This window comes from Fibroporia radiculosa, assembly GCF_000313525.1.
Source record: "Fibroporia radiculosa TFFH 294 genomic supercontigs, scaffold8857, whole genome shotgun sequence".
NCBI classification, from domain to species: domain Eukaryota; kingdom Fungi; phylum Basidiomycota; class Agaricomycetes; order Polyporales; family Fibroporiaceae; genus Fibroporia; species Fibroporia radiculosa.
The window spans coordinates 1,476-21,215 of NW_012133459.1; the positions used below are offsets into that span (position 1 = coordinate 1,476).

A 19,740-nucleotide genomic window follows, 5' to 3' on the forward strand; every position below is an offset into this window, starting at 1 on the left:
CACAAAAAAGTGTGCCAAACAAAAGATATGTTTTCATGATGTGAGTGTTCAATTCTGGCTTGTGCTATGCATTTTTGTGCATTCTGCTTATGTGAAGAAGTCAACTTGTACAATGTATGCAGTAGTATATAGCTAGGTCATGTAGTAAGGTGATTCCTGCACAGTAGTTAGAGAAGATTATAAATATTTAGTTCATGAAAAATGATATTAGAATGATTAGACAGAATTATCTAGTAGTCAGCTCTAAATATATATAATTAGCATGGGGGGGGGGGGATTTTCTAATGCCGAGCCCTATGTAGATGGTTAGTACATTGTATGAGGTCGCGCATGCTGATCTGAGTCGTAGCAATAGCATCGGACGTACACGGCCATCTTAGACAAAGTATACATAGCAGTCTAATCGATATATTTTCTGTGACTGCGATCGGACAACCGTTCAACTCATACGAGCTTAGACCCCTTCCTACGAATCGTCAAGTGCCTTCCTATCGATGCAACGAACGCCCCAGCTATGATGACAACCTACCATCGTTGAATATTAACAAAATCCACAAAGACAGTAGAGGTGTACAATGACATACTCCACTGAAAACTATTGGTCTGAACCATCGGTATCCTGCATCGTAGAGTGCTCCGACAATTGGGGTGCCCGTAAGTAGCGCAAAAGAGCTGACAAAATACATGAGGCCCAGCCGCAAGCTGTGTCAGCGAGAAATTAGCCCACAGAAAAAAATGACAATTTAACGAACAAATACCCAATCTCATGTACGCCTTTCGACAGACTAGCAGCAGTTGGAGGAAAGACAGCGATAGCTGAAGCCATTGTTATATGACGTATCAAACAAGAAGGACAAAGAAGACACACCTGCCCCGGAGAAAAATCCATACAGGATGGAGAAAACGATCACGGCCCCAACGTTACCTGCACCAAACATTGCAAACACCAGTGCACTCGTAATCAATGAGACGGGTATTAATACATTGAACGGGCCTAGCCGGTCAGCCAGCATATTAGGTATCACTCTCCCCGGCAATGATGATGCATTCAGGATGGCAATCTAGTCACATTAGCAACTGCATGCACAAACTACAAAACCTTTTTACCGTATAAAATGCAAGATTGTTAGACAAACCATGGAGGTTAACCCAGAGCTGCAGGTAGAAGTCTGAAGGGGTGTATCACGACGTCGTGGGAGTTTAGGCAAGCTGGAAACATACATGGATAGAACATTCCCCAGAGGACGAGGAAGGCCCTGTATATAGTCAAGTATTAGCCTCGAGGAACCTCATAAACCAATTTCAATAACTCACGTCACCAATACTAATACATATGGCATGTCGCTGAGGATTGCCTTGATATCCGGCTTTGGTCCAGGAGGCCGGTTCTTTGCGCTCGGTAGTCGCGTTGTAATAGTACAGTTGGCGATGATAAGTAGTCCCAATGTTAAGAAAGCAGTGGCCCGTACCCCCCATGCAAAACCAACTTTGCTGTATATAAGTCGGTTTAACATGATTGGATAGATGAGGCCACCGACTCCGGAACCTATAATTCTATCGGACTCCAGTGCACGATTACTATAAGGGAAAGCTTGCAGACCTGTCATGACGATTCCCATTGCAAGCGAACGCCTTTTCCTCCAGTGATGCGCTTGAGCAGACATTGTCGGAACTAGCAGTAGGCCGCTTCCTAATCCCATTCCGACTCCCTGAGATAGGACGAGCTGATAGTAGCGGCGAGGATCAGCCAGTGACAACATGAATATCCTACATTACTTCAAGTAAGGCCTCATCGTGTTGCAGATTGTCCGTCTACTACTCACGAAAACACGTATAGAAAACTGCCAATGACGGAGGTATGATGGAAATACCCAGCATCGAATAGCCTCCCTGCAGGAAGGCCCATTGCAAACATGAGGAATAGCTATAGAATGCTCAGTAAGATCTTGAAAAGCAAGCACGAAATACAAGACGCACTTGAAGTGAGCCTATCCAACTGACATTCGAGGCAGTTGACGCTCCTTTCAAAACATAATAGTCTTGAAATACTCCAAACGAGTTGGAATACCCGAAGGTCGACACGAGAACACAAAAACTGCTCGAAATTTTATCTCTGCAATATATATCAAACCGCATGCACACTCACCCTCCTAGGACACTTAGCCATGCTCGAAGGCCACCATCTGGTATAGTTATAGCTTGAGGTACGGGTGCTATCGGCTCGTTCAGTAGTGACGGCGCGTCAGCACTGGGGCTCCGTATTTCTTTGGCGTCCCCCACTTGAGACATGACGGAAAACCGCCGTGTGTAAGATAGGACAAGAAGTGAGTGGTTGCCCCTTTCAAAGGGTACATTCAAGGAAATATTAATAAAGGGGCATAAACATCAGAACCACGTCGAGCTAGTGGCTTGGGAAAATTATGACTTCTGTAAAAAAAAACATCAATATCATTACATGCAGAAATGAGAAGACATGCCGGAATTATGGAATGGATGCGGGTGGAAGAAGTCTCTATGACAGATGTCAAACCACTAGAAGTCCCACAGGAAGGGTTCTTGGTGACGTACCGCACAAGAGGACCACTTTCGGAACTGCCTCGGAGAAGAGCACATCAGGATCAGGGTGACGGAAATGTGTGTGGAGTCTATATAGAAAGATATGGCCTGATATATCAGATGTGGACTGTATTCGTAAACACCAATGTTCACAAACCATGGCTCAGAGGCTCTATGTATAGAATCCCCGAAGAAAGTGAGAGCGGGGCCGTAAGTTACGAATGCATCATAATACTGCGAAATGTTGAAGCTCCAACTCTGAGCCTCATTAACGTCTAGCAGATTATAGATAGGACTGCCAGTGCGGTCTCGGCGGTCCAACCTCATATGGTTACATAGTAACGCAGGCTAATGATAGCGCTACCCAGCCCGATCATAGTAACCTTGTAACATTCGGACGCCGCGCGGCGGTAGTATCCTGCGGCTCCTTCACATCTCTGAACCCCGACTGGGTGATATATCAGCTGCTATCGCCTCATTTCTGATACGGTGCGCCAAAAGTGCGTATCTCGGGCGGAGAATGACCGCTCAGCCCCAGTGGAAAGTGACATTAATTAAATCGAGAAACTGGGTCACTCAATGAATTACGTTGAACACGCGTGAAGAAAGCTGAATTATGTAATCCGCACCAATTCGGTTTATCTCAGTTTTTCTCATTGAATGACACAGTTTCTCGGTTTGATTCTTGTCAATTCTCACTAGGGCTCAGCCCTCAAACCTTGTACCACATTTCGCTTAATATGCTCCACAGTAACTTGGTGAGAGCCAGAAAAGAGCTTTCGATGCCGACAGCGAAGTCGCCGATCAGCCATATACAAACTCCATGGAACACCTGTACCGCCAGCAAGCAACTTAATAACTGCATCGCCCATCTTGTGTCGACCAAGGTCAAAGCGCTTTAGATGTCGGATTGGATTTGAAACGTCCTACTTGCAGTATTCGGACAGATATATGTATATAGATGATTCAGTACACACATATTCAGGCTGTATTACAAGGTAAATACATTTCTCGGTAAAGTTCACGCCCATGCACAAAAACGTGTGCGTAACGTTAGTTCGCGGCACGAGCAATTAAGGTGACAGGGAGAGGACCCCGGTGCGTAACGAATAGGTCTTGCAGGTGCTTCTCATACGACGCAGGATCGTATCCGTTTGCGAAACGCAGCTCAAAGGCATGAAGGATATAAGCGATGACCATGCGCATCTCTATCAGCGCAAGAGGCCGTCCAACGCAGTTCGCGGGTCCCATCGAGAACGGAATGAAAGCGCTGGGGTCAAAAGTATTGTCCTCGCCGTTCTTGGACAGCCAACGTTCTGGAAAAAAATCTTCAGGGCGGGAGAAATACCGCGGGTCATGATGATACACGTATGGTGGGGCGTATATAGCGGTTCCCTCCGGGATGAACATGCTACACAAAATCATAATGAGTGTGATGTGACCGTTATTATCATTGGGATGCTCAACATACGTGGAGCCCAACATATGCCCACCGGTGCCCATTTGAGGCGCGCGCTGGAGAGACGTACGAACAGGAGGATATAAGCGGAGGGATTCGTTGCTACGGAGACATATGTGAGCTTATCCCGGGGAAGGCCAAAATGGTGACGAACATTACAGCATTTAAGTATTCCATTTGAGCAAGCTTTGCTGAATCAGTCGGCTCTCCTCTTCCTGGAGGGAAGGCGGCGTCAACTTCAATTTGCAAGCGTCGATAACAGCTGGGATGGGACAACATAAGGTAAAATGTGTTGCTGAGTGCCGCGGCAGTAGTATCAGAACCAGCGATGATTGCAGTGACGGCATTGGACATGAGCACGGGAAGTGGAGGCGATCCACTACTAGTATCTCCTCGTCCTTCATCGTTCTAAACCCAAAATGAGGCTCTGCGGACTCTGGCTCAGAAGTAGTGGGACATACGAGATGATAGAATAGGTCATCGTGTACTGATCCTTCCTTCATTCGCCTCGTGATCTGCTGGAAGGCAAACTCTCCGAGCCCTTTCATATGTTTTCCTAGGAATGGGAGGGTGAGAAGAGCCTCAATGCACCAAGGGACATGTTGCGTCAACGCCGGGAGGCTATGGAACGGCTATTAAGACACAATCGGAGAGGACAAATTTCGATGCACAACTTACTAAAGACCATTTTCCATCATACCTACAAGGTCATTCTTATCGCCATCGCGTAGAAGATCGAATGGTCCCCCAAAACTGAAGTTCAAGGTTCAATGACGAAAACAATCACAACGTCTGAACAGACTTACACGAAATCACCCATGAAGTCAAAGCTTGTATCGTGCAAATCAGCAGACAACATCATAAAAGTCGGAAAAGCGCGCTCACGAGAAGTAGCTTAGCCACTGCGAGAGATCTACTTCCTCATTTCCAGCTCTTTTCTTTAAAGCATCCACTAACTGTGAAGCTCTTCGAATGACGATGGGCTCGTAACGCTTTACCGAGGCACTCGTGAACGCACGGTTCCATACCCGCCTCGCCTCAGTGTGTTGTTGCTTATTGCGGGCACCGATGAGGTTTCCTTTAACATTCTTTGCACCCGCACCTCTCTTCCCTGAAATTCGCCTTCCTTCCCATACTGCACAAACAAATTGACATGGATGTAGATTTGAAAATGAACGAGTTTGCTCACAAGGTCCTTTGGGCATCCCGTCCGAACCCAAGATAGATGGAAGTAGAGCAGTGTCAACAACTGACAACTCGTTTGGGCCTATTGTTGGCAATCATGATAAATGACTATCCTCAAAAGGCTAATGTGGAACATACCAATACGAACGATAGGTCCATATTTTTTATGTACCTTATAATAGTACATGTGCAACTTCCCGTCAGACGCAACGTAGACCAGCCAAAGCTTAGAGATCTTGCATAGGACGGGACCCGGATAACTCCAAAGAGGATGTAGCGGTGAGATGCGATACACGAGGATGGACAGCAAAAGAGAAACATAAAAAGTAGAATACGCGACAAGGCCGGCCAGCAAAGTGGACTCCAGATGGGTTCGAAGAAACGCTACCGGGATAGCAGGTGGAAGCCCAAGGAGTATCGAGACATGGAGGATATCACTCGTCTCGAATCGCTTGAACCACAGATACGTACACTGTGGGTCTTAATGAGACAGTTTACTGTCTGAAGAATCGGCCATCTCACCACACCAAATCCGCAAGCAAGGAGAACGCCGCTTTCAAGAGAAAGCGCAGGGTACAGAGACATCGTCGTGCAGGCAGCTGGAGACTGGTAGTGCCAGAGAGAGAAAGCAGCTCAAATACCTGAGTTTGATGAGTGCAAGCACATGCAGGCAGTGCGAAATAAGGAATAGATCAGTACAACAGCAGACAACAGCAGCTAACGGAGGGCTGAAAACACCATGGGTGCGAACAGGACTGGAATCGCGAAGAGATGCGTGCTTGATGCGTGCGGCTGAGAACTCGGGCCGCTCGTAGGGTTGACGCTTGTTGACAATTGAAACGTCGACCACCAGCGACCATATGCCCGCCGTCCGCGGCTTCTTCTGTGAGATCTCTCGGAAGAATGGAGAAAGAACCGTGTGATGGAATTTGATCGCTTCAAGTTTACACATCCAACAATACAATGACAGGTGAATTCTATGCGCACTGGCAGCAGCCTCGGACTTGTTCTGTGATCTTGATATGATTCGGATGACTGGGCTCCGTCCGATTCTGATACGCACAGTACGTAACTAACAACAATTTTTCATTTGTGTTTTCGACTACTCGCGCACGGAAGTAAGTAGGAGTAGCTACCCAAAAACGGAATGCAATCGGGTGATTAAATCTCATTTTTTCTAGAACTACGACGGGCCGAGTAGGCTAATGTGACCGTTACATGGGGCGCTTAGAGGGCGCCTCTGGAAGGGGGTGTCTCTACTAGGCTACCCCAGACGTGTCTTCGACACGTTTGGGTACGAGATCGCACAGACTACACACGTGTCGTTGTCGTATCTTCGCTCACTGCGAAGGCCATTCCGGAAGTTAGTTCATTTGTGCTATAATCTTTCTTGATATTGTCTACTTCGTTTTCTTTGAACATGATCGTACTGAGAGGAAATGTACCGCTAGCTCGGTAGCCAGATCTCGCGTTCTGAGCTATTCCGATGCGGATGAAGATCATGTCGAAAGTGATGGCTATCATCGCTGGCATCTATGATAGATTGATGACCATGACGAGGAAATTCATATGTCTCAAGTAAAGATACTCACAATACTGTTGACTACATACTCTACTTCTAGAGCGTGTGTCACCGTAATGAGTGCAAAAATCAGAAGTGCCGTGTAGATGGCTCCCGACTCGATAATTGTCAGGAGTACTGGTCTGAGAGTGTTCGACGAATCGCGGAGATGTCTGGCTTCCTTATCGACTTTCCAAATTCGATAAGCAAGTGCCACTGTAGACAGAATGGAGAGCATAAGGGTGATGAGAATGCCGCGAACCGATACACAGAGAGATTGCACCCACGAGTCGCTGTTAAATTGGCTGCCAAGGTAAAAGAGTATACCAGGACAATCCGCTGCCCCGTGACGATTCCTTTGGCAAATGAATACATAACAAAGATAATACTCCCTGCATGGAATGACATAAGTGCTGATTTTGAGAAGCGCGGTGTAAATACCTAAGGAGCCCATCCATGCCAACGACGGAATCACAATCATCCATACCGATTGCCAGACAATATAGCAACGATAAATCTGGGAGCCTACTTCAGAGTGTTACTTGATTGACAAATAAATGATACAGACCACAACGGCGTCACCAATGAGTGTTTGCAAACAGTAAATGCCATTATCAACAAGAGAAATGGGCCTCGAGAACGCAGAGATGAACGCCTCAGGTCCAGAGTCACCTGGTCCATCATGCAAGTGATTGACAAAGGCATCAACGAGATCGGTCATATCTATGACTATTCGCTAATGTCATTCGAGTTCAGTAAAGCCCATTATCAACCCCGAACAGCAAACTGACCAGTGTATCAATAATCCACATGAAAGAAGATATAGCTAACATTGCTCTATTTGCCCTTCCTTTGCGCTGAATGGTAAGCACCCACACAGTCATCCCGAACATGCATGTGGAGAATCCTTTGAGAGCATGTGCCGAAATCAGTAATGTTAGACAGCAATAATGAAAGAGCTGCGAAATGCTGACCATATACTATGCCTTGTAAGCTGACAGAGACTAGCGGGGCCCTCGCAGTTGGTCCAGTAATCAAGCCAGACATGGTTGAGGGGTAGATAGGAATGCCACTTGGCGGGAGAGCTTTTCAAGAAACTTGAATTCTTGCGCAGCCATTCAGCTGGTGAGATGAAGCAACGCACGCTTGATCGGACAACCACTCTTCCGGGAGATGTCCGAGAACATGATTGTTTCGGAAGCATTATGAGCCAGTATGGCATGAACATGCTGCTCTGGAACACGGCACTGATTGGTCTTATGCCGTTACTCGTATCTGATACGACCGCATGATTGATACCACTCTGCCAACGAAAAATAGAGGCACGAAGCTCACTCGATACGCTAAGCTTAAGGAGGCACCCATAACTTAGAAAAATTGAAGAAGATAATATTGGACCAAGGCGAACTGTTTTGAGCATCCATTTGTGAGTTCTTCTAGGCAGTGGTTTTCTATTCATATAATTGTGAATACATATGGATGTAGTTAAGTCAACTTCGATCATACCAGTGGGCATACTTAAGAATGGCAGCTTCTCTAAAGCTACTGCCATTATCGTTGCCTCGCCAGCTAAGCAACGGTGGGCAGCGTTAGACTCATCGTCAAAATTAAGGGCTCGGGACTGGGACTCCACTCTGAGAGTGGCGGCAGCGTAATCAGAAAAAAAACTGATCGGGCGGACTTGAGCCGACTGGCCACACAGTAATACTGTTTGGGACGAACATGGGACACGTAAAGGTGACAAGAGTAACTTTATCACCACAGATCATAGTACATAGATAGTTTGGTGCACAGTTGCAACTCTTTCAAGCGTCCGATTGGCTACGACATGCGGTGCTACAAAGAGTTGCAAACACGCATCTTGACTCGTCGTGTCGAGTCGCCGCTGACTATTCTCACACCACTGCACTTCTGCTAGTTCAAGTTGAATTTTGTTAGTAGTAGTATGCCGGTCATGTGCATGGGGCCTGAGGTACTAGACTGGCAGTATTCGCGCGATTCACCCTTCTAATGCTCTCGTAAGTTCTCAACTGACAGAACTCCCATTCGCTGAATGATGCATGTGTGTATTTATAGATCATTCAAGGTGTGCGACCTGAAGTTATCGGATGTCAAGCGCTTATCTGCGTTGGAAGTTTTGCCAGGTGCATTATTTCCCGTCTATCTTGCGACTTTAATTGCAAGCTAGAACCTGATAACGCTCAAGATCGCATCGAAATATATCACTCTTGGACAGAATATTCTCAGGTGTGCTAGATTTGCGTATGACGATGCATCTGGAGCACTCTTGGTTGCTTATGCGATAAGCCCTAGTCTCCGCACGGGCGGTGGTGATCCAATGAGCTCGTCGGAAGAATGTGCGACACAGATATCTGAAATCCTCAATAGGTTTTAAGTCCCCAAATATGGGCAGCTTTCTCAGTCAAAAGAGTCCGACGAGTGCCTCAAGAGATGAATGACTCCAGCTACATAAGAACAACAGCCGCGACTTCCCTGGTAGCATAAACAGACATGAATTCAAGCGGAAATATTCCCATTGCAATTGTATGTCCCCATGCCCCTTCTCTTCCTTGATCGATCCAATGCCCTACAATAGGTTGGTATCGCTGCTGAGCTACCGAGTGGCAGCTGGAGCAAGCAAAACCTCGATTTCAAATCATTTTCCAAATTCTTGCTGGAAAGCGGAGAAGCTTACGAGAAGATCCCCCTGGAACGATTTAATATCGAATTGTAGGTAGAAGAAGCAACTCGAGATGCTACTCATTGCATTAACAAGCCGTCGGTTTTGGGCAGTATTCGTGGCGATGGTATCGGTCAAGTTCACACCAATACTGGAGCGTTTTTGAAGGACGTGAATCTCTTTGACTATCTTGAATTTGGAGCTACGGCAAAGGATGCCCATCTTATGCCTGTGGCGACTCGCAAGTTAATCGAATCGTCATTCCTTAGTCTACTCGATTCCGGGATCGATTACAGGGGCCGGAATATCGGCTGTTACATGTCGGGTACCGCGCACGACATTTTTTCGATATCAGGCCATGTGAGTGATAGTCTTCATGATTCCAATGCTTAGTGTGTTAAATCATACATTTCTGTATTCAGCTCGACGCAGAGGCACAAGGATCCTTTGCATATGCGCCTGCGATGATCGCAAATCGTGTTTCATATCACCTTGATCTCCGAGGCCCATCCGTTCCTCTGGATACAGCATGTAGCTCTACTGTCTATGCCACGCATCTCGCCATCCAGGCTATTCGTGATGGTGAATGCGAGGCGGCCGTAGTTGGTGGTTGTCAGATCAATAATAGGTAAGCAAGCTGTCGGCGCTCGATATGCTCATTCGAAGTTAGGGCACGCTTACAATCAATGCGCTCAGATTTTCTGAATGGCTATTGTACTCGCGGGGAGGGATACTCTCTTTTGACGGGAAATGCAAACCATTTGACGCGTCGGCAGACGGGTAAGGAGTTAAAGCTTTCTCATGAGTTTAAGATAAAACTGATATAGTATTCAGATTTGGCAGAGGGGAAGGGGTAGTATCCATGGTGTTGAAGCCACTCAGCGCGGCGCTTCGGGATAATGATCCGATCTACGGTGTGGTAAGTTAATGCCAATGCGACGGCATAAGGGGCTCATTTGCTCTGATATGTAGATTCTGGGCACGGGCGTTAATTCATCTGGATCACTTGCACCAGTGAACGCGCCGGTCGCATCTGCGCAAGAGGACGCCATGTTGCGCGCATTTTCACAGGCAAACCGCCGACCCCAAGATGTGGATTTTATCGAGTTGCATGCTACCGGTGTGTTTCAGGCGCTTTTATATATATTCGCTTTTATATATATTTCTACATTTCGAACTTACTGAGTTGCTACAGGCACTGCACAAGGCGATCCAACGGAGGCGAACTGGGTGGGGGCGAAATTCAAAAGAGATGGTGAGATCTTAGCGGGAAGTGTTAAGGGGAATATTGGGTATTAATATTCTCATACGCGCGGTTAGATCTACTCACACTGAATACTATGTTCTAGTCATACTGAAATCACGGCATTCCTTGCATCAATGTGCAAAGTCTGTTCTATCTTTGCTACGGGCATGATTCCTCCTACGGTCAACTTAAGGTCTCCTAATCCCGCGATCAAGTGGAAGGAATATTCACTTCGAGTACCCGTGACGCCGGAGCCTCTGTCCCATCACCCAGCTTCCACTGCCCCACTCGTTGCAATGACCAGCTCTGGAATTGGAGGTGCAAACGGACATTGCGTTGTTGAAGGGCCCCCTCTTCGCATTTATATACCTTCGACATTTTGGAGATGCAATGACGCAGCATTCACTTTCACTCCCCCTTATTTACTGATTTCCGGAGGACTTTCCCCTCGGTCTGCCACAGCGGTTGCGGATATGCTTACATCACAGGCACCCACATTGCCAAATGTGCTCCATTCATTCTCCCGAATGCTCAGTCGGCGATCACGATCGATGACTTGGAGGGCCTACGCCATAGCACATAATGGCGTCCTTTCTCAGTTCAGTAAACCTAGTCTCATTCCCAAGACTCCAACGCCGCTCATTTTCGTGTTTTCGGGACAAGGCCCTCAGCACTGGAACAGTAAGTACCTTAACTAGCTCTCGAAACGTGTTTTAAATGGTTGAGTGATGTTTTAGTGGGTCGTGAACTATTCAAGACATGTATTCCTTTCCGACGCACAGTAATCGAGCTAGACGATGTGCACAGAAGCGTAACTGGAAAGTCTATGATTCAAGACTTCAGCCTCTTCAGTGAAGCATCTGTCGACGATCCCTTCGGCTCAGTTTGGCCTATTGCTGTCAGCCTCCCTGCGCTTACGATCCTTCAGATTGCGTTGTTTGATGCGTTGTCCGAACTGGGGATTCATCCTGATGCCGTCATCGGACATTCTGCGGGAGAGACGGCTGTCCTTTATACTTCTGGCGCGGGGAGCAAAGCTCTTGCAGTCGAGCTAGCAATCGCGAGAGGGAAAGCCATGTCACTTCTAGAAGATTCAAACGGGACCATGGCCGCCCTTGCCTGTTCTCCTTATTACGCTCACGAGATAATCTCCGGGGCCATACGCAACCAGCATTGCACAAAGGTGGAAATCGGGTGTTATAATGCTCCCGAGGCGGTAACATTGTCTGGCTCTGCATTACAGATCGACTTAGCAGTAGAGTATGCGAAGGCAAAGGGAATTTTTGCCACCCGACTTCGCACCAAAATCCCCGTCCATTCATCCATGATGGAACTTTGTCGAAATGAATATCAAACCTTGGTCGGTGAGGTATTCACTCGATCTACCGTGAAACAGCCCTCCGTCAATGTCTTCTCTACCCTTTCTGGTGAGAAGTTCAATGCATGCTTCGATGCCCAATATTTCTGGGAAAACACACGGAAGCCTGTCAAATTCACGTCCGCTATTCAAAGTGCGCTCTCCGAGCATCCGGACGCGACTTTCATCGAGATTGGGCCTCATCCTGTCCTTTCCAGCTATATCTCGTCTATCTCTGCGACTGGTACCGCGAAGGTGGTGTGTCCGCTCAGGCGATCGAAATCAGCTCAGGCTCTTGGGGAGATCACGGAGTTCTTGACTTTCCTTGGTAGACTGGTCAGTACGAGTCATATCCGCGTCAACTTCGATGCGCTCTATGGCACTACTCCTTCTCTTGAGCATTCCGCGCTGTCGTTTCCCTTCTCAAAGCGAGAAGTGTCGTATAAGGCGCCCACCTTTGAAACACAGAGACAGGGCCAAGTGCGGAATGGCCCCTTGAATTATCCTCAGCTACAAGTAAACGCCAAGACGCATCCGGGCCTCGCGGATCATGTCATCAAAAATCAGCCGATTATGCCCGCGGCAGGATACATCGAGATGGTACGTGTAGCCATGATCGTCAGCACTCGACTCTGACATTGATTCTCTTGGTAGGCCCTTGAATTCGGGGCCAGAAAGCTGTTTGATATCAATTTCCATTCCATACTTTCTCTGTCTTCTGAGCGCCCCACTCCGGTGAATGTCAAGCTAGACGGCCCGTTCTGGAATGTATCCAGTGCATCTGCTACGGAATTTACCACTGTATGGCCCCCAACTGTACGGTTTATGTAAAGATTGGCACGTATGGTGACTAACGATGTGCACAGTATAACCGTCTTCATGCTAGCGGTCACCTCTCAATGACCACTAATCCAGAGGACGGGGTTCATCGTCTTCAACTTGATTTGATTCGAGCTCGGTTAAGACAGATTGACATGAAGGGTACGTCTGATATTGTGAAGCAGACCAACAATGCTCAGATCCTTTAAAAATACCAGGATTCTACGAAGAGTTCGCTAATTTTGCTCAGTATGGACCAACATACCGAAGGATCATCTCTTGGAGTCGGGGTCGCGATCCGCTTGGCCGCGAAGAAATCCTTGTGAAATTGAGGGGAGCAAGTGAAGATCTAGAAAAGTAAGAAATTGGAAGACGTATTTAGGGTGAGACGTATCTTTTGACGCCTCTTTAGTATTTCAGACTACCGCTTCCATCCCGCTATACTGGATGCCGCAATCCACATACTGGTTCATCCAGCAGTCACTGGTGTTAGGAATGAATCCAATTATTACCTTCCAGCAAAGATCGGTGTCTTTACAATGCATCGTGCCTTGGATGCGATACCATTTCCACGCATAGTCTATACACACGCTACATTCGTGCGATGGTCTCTCGGTATGAAGCTTTACTACCTTAATTGACCTTCATTAATTCCCATGTGGCGCAGAATCGCTCGTCTACAATGTTTCCGTTACAGACGAGACCGGAGAATGTATCTGCACGATCGAGGAACTTGAGGTTGGACTTCATGGGCATTCGATCACTCGTCCTAAACGTGGTTTCCAAGTGGTTTATCGACGAGCGGATTATGGGCACACTCGTTCTAGGACAGAACGCGTACCATCAGGTCTATCTGAGGCCGGGATTTCAAGGCCTTTTTCATCGGACAACATTATTTCACTGGAAAGCCCTACCGCCATTGGTAATAATGCCCATCCTGCGCACGCATCTCTAAATGTGGTTTATTTAAGCTCAACTGTCATCGTCGTGGGTTTCAAGAGAGGAGAGGAAATCAGTTTACAACCACTGGTGTCCAGCATGGATCCTTTGGCGACAATTTCGCTTTGGTTCACCGCGACCGAAGGAATTGACGGCGAGGCTTCTCTAGGATTCACTCGATCACTTCGAAGAGAGTATCCTTCATGGTCAGTGCGGCATATTATCTTCAGTACGAAGTGGACTTTTGAGGAGCGCGTGGAAGAAGTTCGATATCTCGCATCTGTTCCTCAATGTGAAGACGAGACGTTGGTTCTCGCAGACGGGTCGATCGTCGTTCCGAGGATCGAGCAATTACCAATCCTGAGGACCAATGATGAATTTGACCCTGACAAACCTTGGCGTTACGAGATGTCAACACTCAAACACATTCGTGATCCCGACGTCCCAGACGATCACGTATTGATTCGCATCATCGGCATCACTTGTCGAACAGGATCAGCATGGGCTTTTGTGGGTCGAGCTGACGACAGTCAAAAACTGGTCACAGGAATTACGTTCGATCATCCAACAAACGTCGTCATTTCCCACATCGGAAGCATAGCCGAACATACTTGGTCTTGCACGGAAGGAGCAGCAAGTGCTCCCCATGTTCTGGCATATGTGATCGCTGTCCTTGCTATCGGCCAGGCTGCATTCTTGCAACCTCATCGTCTGAGACGATCTCAGATCGTAGTAACTCATTCGGACACTGATCTTGGCCAGCGCATTGCCGAGATCTACGAAGATATTCACTTGCGCGTAGTCGCATTTCCTTCATATGCATGTACGTCAGAGATCCAACAGGCCATCTCACGGCGCCCCAGTGTCGTCGTATCTGCCACACTTGATGAGCCAGTTCAGTTGAAGTTGCATACCCTATCCGACTCTACGAAGATATTCCTCTGGAACGATCCTTCAAGCGGGATCAGAAAGCTGTTGGCCGATGACCCATGGCTCATCGGAGACGCACTGCGGTGTGCAATTTCAGCATGCCCTCGCATGACAGAGGCTATCACACCCTCGACAGATCTACTTCCGGCTTCTTGTCCCGCAGTTGTAGAGTCGGACCATAGTCTCTTTAACCGAAGGAAAGCATATATACTGGTAGGTGGTATCGGCAGTCTCGGGTTGCATATTGCGCTCTGGATGTACAAGGTAAGCGAAATGTTGACATGGAAATTCTACTGAGATGTTGACTTCTTTATGCCACATTTGCTATAGAATGGAGCTAGAGAAATTGTGTTGACTTCTAGATCAGGACTACAATCACTAGCCAAGAAAGATGAATTCATCTCTCAGCGTCTTCTTGCGTACCTCAGTAGCTTGCCAGACCTTACATTCAGAACAGAAGCGGTGGATGCGCTGTGCGCGAGCGCCATGCACAGTCTAGTAAAATCACTCGGGGACCGCTTGGGAGGTTGCATGATTCTCACAACCCTCTACAACGATTGCACATTCCTAATGCAAACAGCAGAAACTTTCGAATCATCGATTACATCGAAAGTGGGGGTTATGGAAGTTGTAGAGCGTGTTATTGATATCAGTGCCTTGGACTTCCTGATTGCGATGTCGTCAACTGTCGGATTGTTCGGTAATGCGGGTCAAACTAATTATGCATGGTCAGTGATTTCCGCATCGATGCGTGATGCGTTGCGCTCATGTTCCCATTCGTGTTCAGTGCCAACACAGCTTTGTCTGCAGTAATTCGAAAATATCGCAATGCTATAGCATTTATCTCTCCGTTCATTACCGACACCGGGTTCCATGTCAATATCTCGACCTCAGATCCACTTCAATGGGCGCGATTCAAGCATCTGTATCCCTGGGGAATGACAGCCGCGGGTGAGTTGTGGTCATCAACAGACACCTGTACCTCAATACTTAAACGCGCATTTCCAGAACTCTGTGACTACATTGGAGACAGCATTCGCAACTTGAGCAAAGGGTCTGTTTGGCAGTATGTGCCAGACTTCAACTGGAACCTTGTTCGGCAATGTCTGGGCTCTTCCCCACTCTACGACCACCTGATTACCGAGAATGCTCCAAATCCACTGGAGGGAGAGCAAGAGGATCAGCCGTCGACGCTACGTGGTATTGTATGTAAGATTCTTGATATCGCGCCTAACGACCTATCTGCCGACGTCCCATTCACCACATACGGCCTTGATTCGCTCTCAGCCGCCTCCCTCTCACATTCTCTCCGGCCGATCATGACCATCACCCAAATTCAGCTGCTCGCCGACATGACTTTAGCGAGTCTCGAGTTTCAGTTCGCCCAGAAGCGTGATATCGCTTTGACTAGCCTTAGTGACAGTCACGATACCTTGACGAAAGAGAAGGTCGAAGAAATGCTTGATATGGTCGAAAGGTTCGCTACAAACCTGCCATCCGGTATACGACAATCACAAGGGCAGTCCTCAACCCCGGCAGTGCTCATCACCGGCACAACAGGTAGTCTGGGGGCACATATGCTCTCTCATCTTCTACAACATTCGCTGTATCAAATATACGCCCTGATACGCGTGGATTATACTCAGGGATCCGCAATCCAAAGACAAAGAAATGCATTCTCGACGCGTGGCTTGAACGAAGATCTGCTGCAAATGAGCAACCTTGTCCTAGTGGGATGTGACTTCCTTGCAACAGATCTGGGACTGTCTGAGAAACTTCTGTCGGAGGTAATATATCGGTCTTCCTTCGTCTCATGTTCTGACATGGAATGTTTTAGATGACCCAATCTGTTACACACATCGTGCATCTTGGTATGTCCCAATTTGAAGATACTTATTCAGTGAAAGTTCTGAGTTACGACTCGGACATGGTTAGCGTGGCCGATAAATTTCGACGCTCAGCTTTCCACTTTCGAGCCAGCAATCCAAGGTCTACGAATCCTCATTGATTTTGCGTCTGGATGCAAGAGCCAAGTCAAGTTCACCTTTGCCAGTACGGCAGGAATTTTCAGACGTACGATTTCGGCTAACTTCCCGCGCACTATGCCGTTGACTATTATTCAAGGTCTTCCCACCTCCGTTTCTGCAGCAGAAGTTGAGATAGAAGACCCTGCTGTCGCAGTTGGTGCCGGATACTGCGAATCTAAATGGGTGGGCGAGCGCCTGCTCTGTATCGCATCCGAGAGGGATTTGGTCCAAACGACCATAGTGCGTGTCGGCCAATTGACCGGTGGTGCGAATGGTGCATGGCGAACTTCCGAATGGATCCCTTCACTTGTTTCCACGAGTGTTGCACTAGGATGCCTGCCAGATGGTTCTGGAGTAAGTCGCACCAGCACCCTATATACTGCGACTGCTGAAGGTTTGTGAGTAGAGCGTCTCATGGCTACCGGTTGACACGGCCGCCCGAGTAATGATTGAGTTCATGCATTCCCTAGAGCGATTTTTTCATCTCCGGCACCCCCGTCCTGTTGCATGGACAGACATTATGGAGCATATGAGGACCTTCTTGCGAGTTCCTCTTGTCGCTTATTCGGACTGGTTCACGCGCCTTGATCGTGGCTTACCTTCAGCCCACAATCAAGATGCCATCCATTATCTCAAGCCCGGACTTCGGTTGCTCGAGTTCTTCCGTCTTCCATTTGATGTTGGGAAGCCGAAGCCTGATATTATGAGTGCAATCACACATGATAACTTGATGGAGAATGCACTCAAAGTCTCCGGCATTCTGCGCGATCCAAACCTACCGCAGCTCTCCGGAGAAGACGTAGAAAAATGGCTGAATTATTGGACGACAGTCGGATTCCTTCCTAGGGAACCAACTCATACCTAATCATCGCAATCGAAAGGTACAGTTCACGCTCGCATGCATTTATACAGTCAGTAATGTTGATGCACATCCGCACTAGCAGTCATACTGCTTAAGAATCATGGAAACCTCGATACCGGTGTTCACCATTCGCGGTAGTGCGGATATTTAATGGCATTGTTGCATAAATGCATGGCGTGATTAGAGAGGCATATTTTGTTGCATTGTTTATGTGCCATTGAACAGCTGAATCGGCGGTATGTAGTTTCAATATGGACTCAGGAACATGGTTTGGGATAGCTGTGTCATTCCAGCAGGGGTGTGTGTGGAGACAACCTCACACCGAGCGAATTACCCATAGTGCTATGTTGGCACTACATGCAAGCTTGTCTCGGGACTCACACTGACGCTATCATTGTCTCCGAACCTATCGACGAGCAGCTTAGAATTGTCACCTAGTTTGAGCATCCTTTCATCAGCAGAACACTGAAAAGATTCCATAGGATTACTCATTTTTGTATTTGGTGTATTTGTCATTACAAATCATGTTAGAATAGATACACCTTCACGCAAATATTACTGATCTGATTTGTTCAAGCAGAACAATTGTTTGTATATACGATTTTGACAATGTGTATAGGCAAATATATGTGCAAGGATTAAATATTCAGTATTCAGAACCACAACAAGAAATCAAGTTGAGTTACAAGAGCAATTGTGGGCGACATATGCATACACACTTCTCACATCCTATGCATTGCTTCAGTCAGTCACCTATATACAATATTGATAACAACTAGAACTATGTATATGGTAATGATACAAGGTAGGTTCAACCTTGCATTTTAGATTTTGGCAACCATGTTGAAGGCAATCAGAGCAAGCATGCCCAGAACTGCATTGTCCAAGAGTCACTGCTGTTACAGTCTTACTGGGGGGTTTTTATTTTATCTTGCTCATTGTCTCCCAGACCCTGTACTATCTATTTCTGGTTTGATGTGTATGATCTCCATCTATCAGTTTCACCTATGTCTAACTGCTGCTGTCCATCACTGATTCTGCCAAAGTTTCAGGGAGAGTTTCTTTTCTTTCTTGCCTTGTCCTCATTGACCCTGTATGATCTAACTATAGCAAATATCCATTTCATTGATGTGCACCATCTCTGTTTATCTGTTGTTGTTCACATCACTAATTCATCTCAGATGTCACCCTCTCCATCTCCATCTATCAGTTCCTTGATTCAACTCATCAACTGATACAGTAGGGGACAAAAGTATTGCAATGTTTGCAACAGTTGTGTTGCTTGGCCTATATCTAATGAACCAGCCATTTACACATAGTATACATGGATACCATTGGAAGGCCTAGGATCTGGGCTATATGATAGACCCCACAAACACATGATTTAATTAGGTATTGTCCAAGTTATTGATGAATTATTACCCTAAACCCATTGCAACAGTTTTGTCCCCTGCATATTTGACTATGGGGATCTATTCTGTTCTGCCTGTAAAAAAATATGTAGTGTGGGGAATGTGCAATGTAATGATATATAAGTATAAGGAGGATACTGTTACAGAATTTCATAGCATCTATCTTATCTCAAGCATCTAGATGATCTACATCTTATCCGATTAGATATCTACCTAGATAAGAATACACTATGCATGGTGACATGTTACTAGTCAGGTGTTCAGCTCATCAAAAGCATGGTAAATTGGCTATCATATGTTCACACAGAAATTTCCCCATTTGTACTAGGAACACACACAGCCATTCAGGTGATCATCATTGTAGAACTACTGACTATACATGAGGCAGAGTGTTCACACGCTGATAGGCCCATGTAGCACATGGGTGTGCTTCAAGCCAAAATTGACATTTGAAGCATTCAAAATGTCTACCTTTGGGAAAGCCTGCAATACCTCAACACAAAAACATTTTCGACCATTCTTCAATATCTTCAAAGCATCAAGACCTCACTCCAATCCAATTGGGATCTTTCAGTGGCGGCCTTATTCTGGGAGCCCAGCTTTGAGGGAGAATCCCCATTATTATCACAACATGATAGCTACTCACCTTTCAAGTGTTTGTAGGAGGTTGAAAGGTTTGATAGAGTTGGGCTTAGGTGGTGACACGC

At 46.8% G+C, this 19,740-nt stretch overlaps 3 protein-coding genes across 3 annotated transcripts; 1 reads left to right on the forward strand and 2 right to left on the reverse strand.

The window, feature by feature from the left end:
• Positions 1-444: 444 nt before the first annotated feature.
• FIBRA_06838 (uncharacterized protein) lies at positions 445-2,289 on the reverse strand (the record flags this gene model as incomplete). The annotated part of the gene is made up of 10 exons (XM_012328547.1): positions 445-525; positions 585-702; positions 759-816; positions 869-1,061; positions 1,108-1,169; positions 1,222-1,256; positions 1,315-1,767; positions 1,824-1,924; positions 1,978-2,095; positions 2,147-2,289. The coding sequence occupies 10 exons, from the start codon at positions 2,287-2,289 to the stop codon at positions 445-447; spliced, it is 1,362 nt and encodes a 453-aa protein (XP_012183937.1).
• A 1,320-nt stretch (positions 2,290-3,609) lies between these two features.
• FIBRA_06839 (uncharacterized protein) lies at positions 3,610-7,808 on the reverse strand (the record flags this gene model as incomplete). Its single annotated transcript, XM_012328548.1, has 18 exons — positions 3,610-3,967; positions 4,028-4,117; positions 4,170-4,423; positions 4,477-4,636; positions 4,694-4,768; positions 4,822-4,845; positions 4,901-5,150; positions 5,205-5,282; positions 5,339-5,672; positions 5,728-5,841; positions 5,910-6,136; positions 6,520-6,733; positions 6,793-6,977; positions 7,049-7,153; positions 7,203-7,278; positions 7,330-7,497; positions 7,553-7,668; positions 7,736-7,808. 18 exons carry the CDS (start codon positions 7,806-7,808, stop codon positions 3,610-3,612), a joined length of 2,901 nt encoding a protein of 966 aa, XP_012183938.1.
• A 1,464-nt stretch (positions 7,809-9,272) lies between these two features.
• On the forward strand, positions 9,273-17,624 carry FIBRA_06840 (uncharacterized protein; the record flags this gene model as incomplete). The annotated part of the gene is made up of 21 exons (XM_012328549.1): positions 9,273-9,305; positions 9,358-9,491; positions 9,555-9,801; positions 9,864-10,069; positions 10,138-10,221; positions 10,276-10,360; positions 10,414-10,561; positions 10,637-10,733; positions 10,791-11,368; positions 11,425-12,644; positions 12,699-12,860; positions 12,911-13,025; positions 13,082-13,220; positions 13,276-13,478; positions 13,531-14,996; positions 15,063-15,460; positions 15,520-15,683; positions 15,741-16,519; positions 16,570-16,603; positions 16,668-17,113; positions 17,166-17,624. The coding sequence occupies 21 exons, from the start codon at positions 9,273-9,275 to the stop codon at positions 17,622-17,624; spliced, it is 7,197 nt and encodes a 2,398-aa protein (XP_012183939.1).
• Positions 17,625-19,740: the final 2,116 nt, after the last annotated feature.